We start from the raw sequence: 15,228 nt of genomic DNA, 5'->3' as shown, positions 1-15,228 counted from the left end.
AAAATTATTTCACAGGTTAGATTTTTGTAATGAGGTAAACAACACACAATTGCAGTGTTGCATATTGGGCTATTCTTCTGGGACTAATCTGGTTCTCATGACAGCAGTGGCAGTTTGATCAAATCTTTAAAAGAGAAGCACATAGCTGCATTTATACTCTTCCTTTCAATTAAGAACAAAAAAACCCTTAGTACTAGGAGCAACAATACAAAAATAAATCTGTGATTACAATGCATAATCTTACATCTGGTAATAAAGATCTCTTTTTATTTTAGCTATAATTGCTACTAATTATTAGAATTCCCTACATCTCTTTACTGTTTTATTATTTTTTTTGTCTGCAAAGTATACAAGTTATACAAAAGAATATTCTCCTTCAGGTGAACCATTTTCTAAAAGCCTGAAAAAAAGGTTTTTTTTCAACAGTTTTGTTCCTCTGACCTCAAATTAAGCTGCTTGTGCCCTGGAAAGCCAACCTTTCCCCATTTCTTACCCAGCACAGTACAGAAGAAACAAATGGGAGCTAATGGATGCTGTGAAATGAGTCTTAAAGAAGAAAATGTACAAGTAAGACATTGTGAATACACACACTTCCCAGCACACTGACAATTCACTACCTTTCATTACAGCTGCTATTTCTTGAATACACAGTGTCTGCATTTTTCCCTGTCTCTTTTGATTGCTTTGTTCCTTACCTGCAGGGCAGCTGTGCAGCTCTGTGCTGTTTAATGCACTTCCAATATTGAGTGCAGCTTTCTGCCATCTCCCTTTTCTTTGCCACATCATGCTCCACAGAAACCTACAGCATGTGCCTTTATCATCCCCCAACCCTCTGCAGTACCTTGTTGAAGTAGAGTGAGGAGCCTGATGAGATGACCCCACAGCCCTCCTCGGGCTTGACGATCTCTCCCCCGATAATTTCCTGCCACTCTGTCTTCAGGATGTCTGGGTTCTCAAAATCAGACATGATGGTTGAAGAAAGGGGATTTTCAGGCTGACATTCAGTACCCCGAAACCCTGAATCACACCTGGAAGGAAATAAAAACATAACAAGTTTTAAGGAATTCATCTGACACTAACAATTAGTTAAGGCAGCACACTGACCTTATGAAATTTGCTGTGAAATAGCAAATCATTCTGTGATTGCAGTTTTGTACTGTGGAAACAAACCAAAATAACTGGAAAATGGGAAAACCCTGTATATATTTTTTTTTTTAACTCCTGTGGTGCTCAGAAAGTTTGCAGCTGGCAGGGAGCAGCAGTCTGTGTCCTTGGTTTAGCACCCATTTGGGCAGTGGCTGCCAAGCAGAGCTGAGCTGGTCCCTGGCATCCCAGCTCAGTGAATCAGCTCTGGCCCTGAGCTGGGCTTCTTGCCAAAGGGCTGGAGGGACCACCAGGACACCTGCAGCAGGGCAGCCCTGTGCCACTGAAAGCTCTTCCAGTGCTTGGATCTGCCAAGGGTGCAGATCTTGGACAGACTGGTGTGGAGCAAATGGCAGCTAATGCTGCTTGAATGGTCAACCCCTCATAGTCCTTTGGTTTTTTTAATGTTTAATAAAAAAAAAAAGAGCAACAGCCAGGAAAAGGAAAGTTTGGAAAATAGTAGGGTACCTGAAATATCAGGATATCACTTTTTATCTCCTTTTTCTTGCCAAGGCCGGGATTGAATGGTATTTCTTGTTCAGACTTAGATGTTTATTAATTCTCATCGATGTTACAGTGAGTTCTACAGCACTTCTAGCTAATGAGCTAAAAATGGAGGTGTATCTCTTTCTCTATAAGGCCTTTTAAGGCCAAGTGGTCTAATTAAGAATGAACACCTAAATTATTTTTACTTTTAATCCAATAACTAATCACCCGTGATCTGCAATGCAGGTTTTTCTATCCCATCACAAAAAATCACCCAAACCCATGAAGAAGAAGATGAAGAGGAAAGACAAAATCTCTGCCCTAAAACCTCCATCTTGCTCTCTTTATATTTCTTTATCCTAAGACCTTAAATTCTAAAATTTTCACCATGTGATATTACTCACTTTTATTCAAACTACACACCCATGATCCTAATTCTATCACTCATAGGGCAAGGGCTGGACTCAATGACCTTGAAGGCCTCTCCCACCCTAGTCATTCTGTGAATTCTGTGAATTTTGGATGCCCTCTCCACAGCCTGAGTTCAAAAGCCATGTTTTCCTGGGGATCAATGCCTGACAGCACAGAAAGTTCAGAACTCCCAGTTTCCAGGGCTCCACCACAGGAGAGCAGTGTTAAGAGGGACTGATAAATGTTCCATACCTGCAAACACCGTGGTCACACCAGCCATGCCCACTGCACATGTTGGGGCACTGCTGGCCAATGTAGATGTTGTCCAGGGCCCACTCGTCCTGGGCTGTGTAGTAGCACTGACTCCAGCGGAAACGCGTGGCACTGGACCTTAAAATCACAACAATGCATTCATTTTTGATTCTTTACAGAACAGCAGGAAAAGAGGTAAAATGTAAGCAAAATGAAAAATGAAGTTAGTGTTCCCATCACAGCCTAGGCTGCAAAGGCTGGCACAATCAAAGACAGATTCTTGCAAATTAACTTCCTAGATGAGGCTGCATGAGGCTATTAAAGGACTTTCCAGTGATTGATGATAATTCTGAGGAAGAGCACATTGCAGGGATTTTGAGCATTATTTAAGGTAAGCCTAGCTATGAATTTTACTGGATTTTTATTGTGTTATGGTTACAAAATTGGAAAGCTGCATTGAGGGCATGACTTTGATTTTTATATTTTTGGTCACAGTTAATAGGTCAAAAACTGTGTAAAGAGGTTTCTCCTGATATTTATAACTTTAAAAAATTATTAAAGCTCTTGAGTATAAGTGAATACCAACTGTTTCCATTCAATAATAGTTGACTTTTTTTCTTGTGTATAATTTTTCTTTTTGTCTGGATGACTCTAAACTAGATTTTGCTCACATATCACTGGTGACATTGAGAGCACAAGTTTTTGACAAAGATCCTGTTTCATCACACCTATTTTTTTTCCATACTGCAAATAGCTTGCTCTTGGCCAACAACCCAAAATCTGTAACAGCCAAGGTTTGTGGTGAGGAATCACCAAATTAAATTTCTTGCCTAATTAAGATCTGGATATTTGTTTTAGCTTCTCTTTTCTAAATAGTTTTATCTTCAAAGCTTGTTTTTCTTTACAGTGGTGAAGTCAGCTAATATTATACATTAAAAAATGCTTATTGTTGGCCCTGTAGGAGATTGTCCAATGCAGTATTGACATTTTCCATGGGAATGACTTCTGCTAGCCATAATTATTAGATTATTAGATTAAGAAAAATATGTTACATGTGAAGCAAAACAAAGATGGGAATTTTTTCACCATGATGGAGCAGAAGGTAAAAATGGGTGGTGGTGGAAATGTGGGCACTAAGGCTGGATTGCCTTGTTGTGGAGGGGTTGGACAGGGAAAGCAAGGCTGACTGAAGAGAATTAAAAATCCAATTTTAAAATGGGACAGGACTGTGTCTGGCCAAGAGCTGGTTGGGGGTGCTGAGGATGAGAAGCAGACGGCTCCTATTAGAAGCTTCTTTTCTAGCTTGTTTCTAAGCCATATGGTTACTTTATGATGGCACAGGATATAATGCTGTTACTCTACTTTGAGATACAAAGCCCTTTCCCCACCCCCAATAATTTATGTAGAATAAGGCTTATTAAAATGAATATTGTAAAGGTGGCTGAGCCACCTGCTCACACGTATGGAAGTGAAAAAATGAATAGTGCAGGCCTGTGTAACTGAAGAGGACAGAGTGGCAGAGCAATTAGCCACTCTGGCACATATGAGAAGTTTGGTACATGCAGGATAAATTTTTAAAATACCAGTTTTGAATTTCTTTTAAAAATAAGTAAAGCTGCCCAAGGGCTTGATTTTTAATTGAAATTACCCTTGTTGCCTGTTTTAAGTATCTGTTTGATATTGCAAATACTGTAAGCATTTTTACAGCACTAAGAGTTAATCTGCAGGGGCAAATCTGCTGATTAAATACTCCCTCAGGATATAATGTATTGATGGGTTACATTACAAGAGCTATGAATTATCCATTAAAAGTGTGCAATGCTAGTAATCAGCACACAAAGGACCTCCTAAGCTTGTGTAGGCACAATGGGCAGTCAATATTGACTGCAATTATTTACTGTTTATTGTTGGAGTGCTCTGAAGTCAGCACATCACTTTGGTGCTGAGGTTCATGTTCACATCAATGGCACCACAGAGAGCCCTGACAGAGGCTGAAGGCTCTGGAAAGAGCTGTAATGACTGGTGTTAACTCAGATGTGTGCTGAGGAAAATGACAATACTGAAACCAAAGAATGGTGTTAGAGCAGGCAAACACACCCCCTGTGAACTCCCAGCACAGTAAAACAGTGTCCTGTTATTTTCCCAGGTAGCAGGAGGGAGAGCATCGTGTTCAGGCATCTCTGTGTTCCAGCGGGGAGGGTGTATGGCTGGAGTTGGAGCTCCAGGGTAATTACAGCAAACTGGGAAGATCTACAGTGATACAGAGGCATTTTCACCATGTCAAGAAAGTCTCATGGTGCCCAGCAAGTGATGGTGCCCCAAAAAAAGCTGGTGTGGCATTGATGGCGCTGCCTTGGCCACTCGCTGGCTGCTGAGAGGTGCCAATGGCCCCACAGGGTGGCTGGGCTGGGCTGTGCAGGGGCACCAGGGCTGGTTCAGGGCACAAGACTCACACCTGACCACCACAAAGAGTGGGGAGAGCCCAGCCCTGTGCAATGGCAGAGCCCCAGCTGAGCAGATCCCAGTGCAGCTCTGCCTTGGGGCTGCTCCAGGGCTGGGCATGCATGGCAAGGCACAGGGCTGCACCAGAGCCGACAGACCCTTGCTGGGATCATGTGGCTTTCACCAAAATGCATCCCTGGAGGATCTCACTGCCCCACTCCTGCTGCAGGGGACTCTACCCTGCCAGGTGCAAGCTCCACCTGCCTCCTCAGCTCCAGATGTTGGCAGCACGTCAAGTTAAGGGTGCACTCAGCTCCACTCTCACTCTGAAGTTGCCCCAGGCGAATGCAGGGATTGCAGGAGGTTTTGTTTCTTTCATTTGAGGGGAGGGGAGGAAGGCAGGAGGCTCATTACTGCCTGGAGAGGAACATGTGGCCCAAATGCAGGCGTGTGCAGCAGCTGGAGGCTGGGGACAGTCTCAGGGAGCCACATCCCAGTCAGGAGGAGTTATTTTTATCTGCAGACAGACACTCTCCCCTGGGGACAGCTTTGCCATCATGGGAATCCCGGGAATCCCTTTGCCCTGAGCTGCAAGGAACAAGGGGCTGTCCTCACCTTCCCTCCCAGCCTGCTGCCAGGGGGTAATGCCACTGTCACACTGCTGTGGGCAGGGAAAACTATGGATTCAGATTCCTCCTGGGTGAGGGATAATGTGTGCTAGGCTGAATTGACAATTGCAAAAGCAATGCTGCTGAAAAACCAGCCCTGATCACTGTTCTTGAAAGCTTTCCCAGGCTGCTCTGCATCTCAAGGTAACAACAGCTTAAGAGGATTATGCTGTTAAAAATGGTAATCAGCCATTAAAAAAGCCATGTTAATTTAAAAAAGAGAACAAGGAGATGAGTGTCAGCTGCATTCTCAGTGATAAAACACTGGTTTTCTAGACAGTCACCATTTGGACATTATTGAAATGGGAAGTGCAGCACTGAGGAGCTAGAAAGCATTTCTTACAAGCAAAATAAACCTCCCTAGTTCCTCATAGTTTCTCCTTTTTTTTTTTTTTTAATGCTACTTATTGGAAAGAAATCTAGCTCTCTAATAATATTATATCTAAGTCAAGTTGATGTCAAATAAAAGTCATTTTTGTTGTATGACATTTTACATAAGCACAAGGAAATCGTGTCCCCTAAGTACTGCGAGTGAAATTATGTTCTGTTAGAAAAATTTTCTGATATGTGAGCTAAAATAAAATCACTGCCTTCCCTCCTGATATTAAAAGCCTTAATGATCTAATGCAAATTTGTGGCTGATAAAATTATATTTGCTACCTTCTGAGTTACCATAATTACATTTACCCAATTATCCTGAAGCTCTCATTCAGTCATTAGGTGTTGATTTGTTTATGAAGTCAGCAACTGACAGCTGCTTGTATCTCATTAAAGCCTGTTCATATGTAAATGCCTTGCATAAAACTGAAATTAATTTTCATCAGTGGAGAAATGTTCAGTTCAAGTACAATACAATTTCAGTCAGCAGGTGCTTACATTACATTTCTTCAATACAAGTCTCGTTCTTTCAGCAGATTTTCTACCATCCCAAATCTCACATAACATGGGCACCTTGTAAACTCATGCTTGCCAGATGCAGAACATCTACAGATCTGCAGAAATACCAGCACACTCAGAAAGTTTTACAAGAGAAATAGGTGCTGTTATGACCAATTTTCCAGCTGCACGAGCACAGTGCCACAGGCACACGCCCAGGGCGCAGACCCTCAGCTGAGAGCTGTGCATGCAGAGCTCCAGCAGCAACAGCAGGACTGTGTGAGGCCATACTGAGGCCACCAAGGGCCAGAACAAGGCTGAGGAGACATTCCTGACACCTCCTTCAGGTGTTTGTTTGCCTGTGCAGCAAGCACAGGGCGGGCTGTGTATCTGGCAGCCTTTGTCTTGTGAGGTTGGAGGAGAAGGAAGGTCAGAGACCTCTCCCCCTCACCTCAGTTTTGGGAGGGAGACCTGGCTCTCTGCCCCTGCACTGTTCTTCCTGGCCATCACTAGGGTTTTGCTGTGTGGTGTTTGCAGTGGATGCAGGGACAGAAGGAGGGAGGGCTCCCCAGAGGAGCCCTGCAGAGCATATTCCCTACCAGCCACTGGAGCAATGCTCTCTGTGTGGCTGGGCTGGCAGCTGAGAACTGCACATCCCACTGTCACCAACAATGCCCAGGCTTTGGAAAGCCTTACTCTCTGCTCTCAAGCCTGCTCTAAAAACCCCTAAAATCCCCTCCCAGTCTGAACCCAAAGGAGCTGCTGAGCCCTTAGCCTGCTCCTGGTGGTGAAAGAAATGCTAGAAAGAAGGGAAGTGGTGAGGGAGAGATGCATGTGCTGTGCTGGATTGTGTTTGGTGGGGAACGTGCAGCCACCCTTGCTCTTCACCCTGATAGCACCACAGCACAACACAACATGGAAAATGTGTTCTATGAAGAGCAAAGAAATTTTCAGTGGTAATTTGTACCTTAATTACAAACAAATCTCTGCTAACAGACGGAATCCCTTCAGATACAAGACAGAGTGTGAAATATTTATGATTTGTGCAGAGCATAGAACAGGAACCTGGCTATTACTTCATCCTAATTTCTCCCCACAGTCTCCTAAATTAAAATGGTTCTGTCAACTCATGTGCTGCCAAAAATTAGTAGATCCTAAAGAAAAAGGAGGCCACAATATTGTTATCATCATAAAATAGTGTATAATAACTTTGAATATAGTATATATTTTATAAATTAGGAAAAACAGCTTACTTTAGACTGTAACCCAAAAAATTGTAGATGCTTTTTAAACTCCTAAGTGCCTATGTGAACCACAGATTTTGCAGCTGGTGGCACATAATAGTATGTAAGATTTAGTACATTATAATCTAACTACAAAGCAGTTATTTGTAGAATTACTTGCACCATTTGGTATTATCAGATATGACATGTTCTAAGGATTCAATATTTGCCTTTGATGTTTTGCCTAGAAATAGGAAATTCTGAATATTGCCTGTACAGTAAAAAGGGCCTGTGTGTTGAAAGAAGGTATCATTGTGGTGTGATTGATGGAAATAGGTTGTGCTGAGGCCATGCAGAGTGCAAAAAAATAATGATGAAGGATGGAGAAATACAATGTTGACTTAATCTGAGCAGGCTCTCATTGCAATTGCTGTGTTGGATTCAGGTCAAACATAATCAAAATGTAACTCTAATTGCAATAATTAAATTCTCAAATTAAAGATGCCCTGAAGATTATTGGGATTTATGACAACTTTTTATTTGTATGTTATAATAAAGATTTAAAAATAAACAATGAAAGAAACAGTTTAGTTAATAAATAAAAATTTTAGAGGAGGCAAATCAAGTTTGATTACAAGAAGATTAATAGGCTTTCTGATAGTTTTTTTTCTTTTCTTTTTTTTTTTTTTTTTTCAGGAGAGAATGTTATTTTTTAAGACATGCTATAAAAAGAAGCAACAGTTTAAAAATTCCCAGAAATGAATCATTAGTTATTGTTTATACAAGGCTTTGGTCTGAAGATGTTAACAATAAGGAATGTGCAAAATAAAAATTACCAATCCAAATAAAGCCTTCCTCCAATAGGGCATTTATAGACAAGTGCCACTATTTTTGAAAAGTCTGAACTTTATTAGGAGAGTCAGAGTATGTATTAAAAACAATCCTGAACAATAGTTTCTGTTGACTTCACCAACATTTTATTCTCTAATTATGTAAGGAATGCATTTTATGGGAAATACCTGTGACTGGGTCAGCCCTGCCACCCCATCTATTGGCTTGAGTATGACCTGTGGAGGACTTGATCTTTGTCACAGCAATTGATGTGACAAATTGCCTGCACCATCCTCTCACTCCCCACCCCCAAAAAAGAAGAAATTAAGATAGGAAATAAATGCTTACCAAGTCTTCTGTGGCAGAAGAACAGTGATTCTCCTCCACTGAGTAAATTCACTGGAGTGGTAAATACTTGCTGATGTAAACTCCTGGCAGCTCGGCATACTGGGTAGACATTCCTTAAAATAAAACATTTCAAAACCAGGTTTAATGTTGAGGAATAATTGGAAACAGAAACAAAGGTCAAACATTCACAGAACCAGGAGCTTGTCTGGCTCCAGACCTTGGGAAAGACCCAGAAGGGAAAAATCCTGGCTTGATGTGGAGAAATTTCTCAAATAACTAGTAGTACTATTGAGGATGGAAGAAAGCCATACAAATCTCTTTAAAGAGTTTAGCACTTATTTTAAATTCTTATTTAAAATTCAGAAAATATTATAATGGTAACATCTTTTTAATATTAAATATGAATGAAGTCTGTTCCTTCTTCCTGTTTTCCAGCACTGCCCTTCCAATGTTACCTTAATTTTTTGCAATATTCCATTAATTTATTTATATTTTGCCAGAACAGTGCCCAAAAAATTGGCATAATGAGTATGAATAAAATGCTTGGAAGTTACTACCAACCTGCATGATCCTCTTCTAGCTACCAACAGAGTCCCTTCTGCCCCTCCCTGCACAGCACAGCTTCTCCTGACCATCCCCAATGCCCAAGAGTATTTCACTGGCCACTGTTGTGCTCACCCCCATGAAGGGTATTGGACAAGAGAACAGACTCCTGCTCATGCAAGCAGCCTACTGTGACTATTCTGAAACTAATAATAAAGTGGTAACTCTCTACAGAAGTTATGGCAATTAAGAATATTTATATAGTTAAATTATACAGTAATAGTTATGTATTAAATATGAGGAAAGGAAGAATATATTATTTTACAGAGAAATTTATTGCTCAAATATCTTACAGTATTAAATGAAGATCTGAGACCTTATTTTGGTTTTTTGTGTTTTTTAGTAGATTTCCTAAAGGCTTAATTTCCTTTCTAGCAATTTTCAAACATGTTTTCTTGATTCATCTTCTCTAAGTGATTGTAGAAAACAAGATCTGATCAGTGCTTGCAAAGCAAACAAAATTTTCAAACATTTTAATTAATTAGTGTTTTGTTTATTTGCCAGATTATGTCCTTGAAATATACTACAAATACTCTTTTATCACAGCAATATGGGTGATGTGAGGAAAATTATTTGGCTGCATGTTGTCTCTGAACTCAGCTCTACTGAGCAAGGAAATCAGCACTAAAATCTGAAGGTGATGTATCTTTCACTGATGGCAAGCACAAACTCCAAACACCCACCACTGGGAACTATTCTTGGACACCATGATGATGCCTGCTAGGTATAAAAGACAGGAGCAGTGATTGAAATATATGATTTATAGCTTTCCTCTGAATCCTGTTTAAGGTGAGAAATCATTATTTGGATTTCCAAAGTTTAAAAATTAACTTATTGCCATTTCTCTATTATGCCCACCAAAGTAAATGTGGCAAAACACAACATGGCAGAGGTAACCAGGCAAAGGTTTAATTGCTCATAAAGGTGGAACTTGACATATAAATCCTTTGGTGAGCCTGCAGAGCAGGCAGTGAAAAGGCAGAAGGACAAGTTCCCTGACCCTCTGGACCTGCTCACAGGCAGCCAAAGGACCTTGGCTGGTTCACCCTGAGGCCAGGGAAAGTCCAGTTTTCAATCTAAGAGGGAAAACAAGAGCATGAACTTGGCGAAATGTGCTGCTCACATTTGTGCTGAGGCAGCACTGAGCCACCAGGGAAAGAGCAGCCAAGGCTGCTGTTTGCACTTGGAGCAGAGAGGGGAAACAGCCGGTCACCCCAGCCCTGCACTGAGCCTGAACCAGGGCTGGGAGATGAAAGGCTCTGCATTACAATCCCCTGAAGGAATGTGCTTTCCATTTATGAAATGGCTGTGCACAAGGGCAGAAAGCATTTCTATCCATTTAAATTCCAGGAAACAGTAGATGCCTTTTGCTTTGAAAAACAAAGCAATAGCACAGGAAAGATCTCAGCCATTACCCTGTAGTTCTAACTGTAGCCCATTTTTTTTCTCGGCCTTGGTCCATTCCTGTCACAATTTTGTATTTCAGGATTTCTTTCTTCCAAATATTACGAGGAACAGTCCAAACACCTCTATTAGTAATTTTGACTGATTACAAACAAGTATTTCTTTATTGAAAGGTGAAAAAGGAAAACATCATTCTTTGTTCAAAGCCAAAAGTGTATTTCAGACTATTTTTATATAAAGCAGAGTTTATGGAAGACAGCCTCACCTCCTGAACAAGATGCCAGGTGAGGCCATGGTTGGTGGAGTACTCCAGCTTCACCTGGTTGTCTATATGAGGAGTAAAGGGCTGGCCACAGCCCATCACCAAGTTGAACTGTATCATATAGGAAGCTCCAATCTGCATGGACTGCGTCTCCACGTAGCGCATGCTGGAAGCTAGCTTTGAATCTCCTGTGAAACTGGGAGATGTAAAGGAAGAATCAGCATGGATCCTCAAAACAATTCAAAAAAGAACGTTATGAATGGTTCTGAGTTAAATACAGTGGTGTTTCCTTGTTCTGTAGATTGGTATGTGGGAGGAGACCATGTACAGGAGAAAGAATCCTTCTGCTGGTACTTCTGCAAATTACCAGGATGGCCTTGATGCATCCCAGAATGCGAAACACTGAATTATTCTGTTACTTCTTACTGTATGCTCTTTGTATAAAGGGTCAAGTTAGGATCTAGGAAAGGGCAACATAAGGAAAAAAACAACATAAATAAAGTTCATTCTCCAGGAGTGTCCATTGCCTAAGGTCATGCCACAGTCAGAGCTGTAATTTCATCCTAATACTGAGTTAAGAAACTCTGATTCTAGTTTAAAATACTCTTATTTCATTGACTGTTCATTTAATTGATTTTCAAGTGATCCAGTATGCAATTATTCATGACTCTTGACTCTGTTTCAGAATTAATCTTCTATCCTCTGCTTCTTTTCTGTAGGATGTACTGATGTAAGAATTATATTTTCCAATAGATTGGAGAGCAACAGTAATGCCTGGAACATACATATAGATATATATGTTGCATGGTGCCCAGTAATACAATTTGTAGTCTGAAAATTCAAGGTTATTTCACTTCAAATGCAGGTTTTTCTTCTATGCACTCTTCAAAAGAAAAAGGAAACAACCAAACTCAAAACCTCAAATGCAACAGAGGCATAAGGAGGAAGTAATAACAATTTAAACTTTGAATCCTGCTCACTAGCCTTCAAAACAGGGTATTTTAATGAAAGTCCATATAGAATGAAAATTTCCTCCCTCTTCATAGTTTGAGATGTTTACTTAGTGTATTCAGAAATACTGTACTCCTTTCAGCTTCAATATTTTCTAAGACTATTCTTAAATAGTCTTAGAAATAGAAAAAGGATTGGCTCTTTTTAAAGAAAATCACTACAAATCATCATGGAAACAAACCAAACTACATTCAATACAGTGGTGATGAAGAGAATAATCTGTTTCAAGGTTGCTCTTATGATTGAATAAGCTACAGTTTATTATCTTAAATAAGAAATCATAATCTTTAAATACAATACAGTAGAGCACATTAGCTTCTACTCCTGTAAAATTCAAGGTCACGACAATGTGAGTGTGAGGACAAGGAATACAAGTCAGTGTCACTTAGGACTCTTTTCAATTAATTCACTGACCTATATTGTTTTCTATAGAGTCCTTTCCAGAGAGAGCACTTAAGCCATACATGTCAGCATCCTACCTTAAAGCTTTAGAAGAAATTACTGAAAGCTTACATTAGTCTTGTCATTACCAAATTTCTGTTACTTGCCCTAAGTTAAGATCCAGGCTGCTTTCTACTCTCTGACCTTAATTTTTGTGACTTGATTTCCTAAAGGATGAACCAGCTCATGACATTATATGAAATTTTTCACTTTGTCTTATTGCTTAGCAGTCCAAAGTGGCTGTGGATGGACACTCCCTGCACTGGGAGGGCACAAGGGCACTGTCCTGGACAACTGGACTGGAAGGCCATAAGGAGTCTTGGAAAACTGTATCTGAACTGTTTGCTCTTTCAGTTGGTGTTGGCAGGGCTTTTCTTCTCAGTAGGAAGGGTGACTTTAAGTTGAGCAGAGGATATAAAGTACACTCATCAGCAGTCCAGCTGGCAACCTATGGTTTGTGGCCTCGTGGTTAGATCTGAATGCATCCCAGAAGAACTTGTGTGGATAAGTCCTGAATTTATTTTACATCGAAATCTTGTATTTTACAAAATGAATAAAAATCCACAAATTTAAAAGCTAATGCTTATTTGACCTGACATAGGCTGAAGCCCTGGGAAATTTGTGCCAATACAACCAGGCTCTTCAGGTACCAGTCAAACCTGTGCAGTGTCATCAGCTGAAAGTTATGGGAACCACTGCTTTGGGAGAGGATTTGGCATTGCACACAAAACCTGGGCATAGCAGCACATCACAGCTACCTAAAGCTTATCTGAACAGAAAAAAAAGTTGAAACTCAACAATTTTATGAAACATCTGCCAGAAGCTGTCTTCAAAAAGTAATAGAAGACATGTAAAGGACTTGTAGTGAAAAAAGGGGCAAAGAATTAAATGTTACTCTGTTTTCTCTTGTCTTCACAAAAATTCACTTTATTCAATACTACTAAATAAAATGAGGGGAAAAAAAGTCTTAAACTCTAATATTTTCTTACTGTTAGCATTCAGGTAATGATTAAAGTATTTTAAATCTAATATTCATTTTAATTTAATAGCTTAGCCACTGGATATTGTACACAGTATAAGTAAGTATATTAAGTAAGTTAAAAAGTCAAACCTGCTCTTTAAAATGCTTATTAAACAAATGTGGAAAAGGAAGCTAATGTTGAGATGCAGACAATATATGATGCTCTATAGGAAGCTCTTTTAAGGGAAGGAAATCATATTACGGGTACATAAATTCCTTTATCATCCACATTTTGCCTCCAGCTGAACACAAGTAGCATTAAAGTTGTGGACTCCACCTTACTTGTCACTTCTTTGCTCTACAGTTGTATGTGGTTAGAGGTATGCTCTTTTACTGGAATACCAAATATTTTCTTTGTTCTGGGAGCTACACAGCTGGAATACCTTTCTCAATTTTGAAAAGATGAAGTAATGTCCCTGGTGTAACAATAATTAACTAAAAATCTTCAGAAATGAGCATGCAGAGGCTCCATTTTTGTATAAATTTGTTGCTGTGAGTGGGTTTCTGGCACGTGTTAATTAGACCTGCAGAGGCACAGGAACACAATACCCACAGGTGCCCTCAGAACAATCACTCTCCCTCCAAGCATTGCCAACTAATTGGTACTTCTGGGAACAGCATCACAGTCAATGTCAGCCAACCTGCATTGCTCCAAACTGCTCTGAGACCCCCAGAGTTACCATATATTCAAGGCTGGTACTTTTAGGAATACTGAAAAGCCACATGGATGCAGCTTGTTTTGTAAAGCTGCATTGACTGAAAATATTGACACAGTGGCCCAAGGCTCACACCAGACTCTGCTTCCATCAAAAGCAGGGGATGCTTGTGCCTTGTTGCATCACATCATACCTACTTTGCTAAACAACTCCTGAATGTATTAACATCATTAATATATTAAGCTGATTACCTGAAAGAAACTTTATTCATGTTACAAAGTAATAATTACTCTAAATGACAAAACACTTAAGACACTGGTAAATGACCAAGCTGGTGTAGTACCACAGGATGACATTGCTCCATAAAGATAGTTCATGACAAGGCATGAACAGTCTTCCCCCAGGCTTCTCCATCATTTGCTACACTGAGTTAAATCATAATGCTGTAATCTGACTGAAGACAGTTTATTTATATAAATTTATAGGTACTATTTTATTTGTGTCCAGGGGAATATATATATATATATATATATATATAAGCAGCCTTCTCAATATTTAAATGAATTTCAGCAAGTGGCTATATATAGCCTGTAGCTCTGCAGAGACATTTGGTTCATGGCTTTGCCTGAATATGAGCATTTTGGAGAAGTGATTAATTAATGTATATCATCAAACACTTCATTTTAAAGTGTTCCAGAGTCCTTTCAGTACAACCAATAGACTTGATGTAATAAAGTTAAGGATCTATTCTGAAACCAAATGATGATGATGACAATCAAATAAAATGAGTGTTCAGAAATAAACCATGAAAATACTCCAAAATCACATTTGATCAATACATATGCTATGTTAAACAAACTTTTTTTTTTTTTTTAATGAAGCCTCTTAGAAAAAAAAAATTAAATTTTCTTCCTCAATTTTTTTCCAATTTTAAGGATAAATGTTTCAGGTTTACAGGTTCTAAAACAGAAATGGAGGCCTAACAGACAATTAAAAGCAATACTGTGAAAATGGGCCTGGGGATGACACCCTGTAAAATGATTGATAGTGTATTTCCCATAGTTGTACTAATGAAAAAGCTGTTGCCAGACTGTTCTCAAGAGGATGGTATCAGTGCTACTGCAAGATCTGCTCATGAGTTAGAAACTCA

At 39.8% G+C, this 15,228-nt stretch overlaps 1 protein-coding gene across 1 annotated transcript in view; it reads right to left on the bottom strand.

Moving 5' to 3' along the window:
* The window catches only part of RELN (reelin), a 270,757-nt gene that overhangs the window by 72,939 nt on the left and 182,590 nt on the right, over positions 1 to 15,228 (bottom strand). Inside the window, exons 21-24 of the mRNA XM_079303527.1 lie at positions 10,953 to 11,145; positions 8,681 to 8,793; positions 2,293 to 2,430; positions 842 to 1,028 (exon numbers count right to left, since the gene is read on the bottom strand). Coding sequence (XP_079159653.1) covers positions 842 to 1,028; positions 2,293 to 2,430; positions 8,681 to 8,793; positions 10,953 to 11,145 — 631 coding nt within the window. The remainder of the gene's footprint in view (positions 1 to 841; positions 1,029 to 2,292; positions 2,431 to 8,680; positions 8,794 to 10,952; positions 11,146 to 15,228) is intronic.

The sequence above is a fragment of the Erithacus rubecula genome (assembly GCF_903797595.1).
Source record: "Erithacus rubecula genome assembly, chromosome: 4".
In the NCBI taxonomy this organism is placed as follows: domain Eukaryota; kingdom Metazoa; phylum Chordata; class Aves; order Passeriformes; family Muscicapidae; genus Erithacus; species Erithacus rubecula.
The sequence above is the reverse complement of the archived record's forward strand: the minus strand, read 5'-3'. Positions and strand labels throughout refer to the sequence as shown.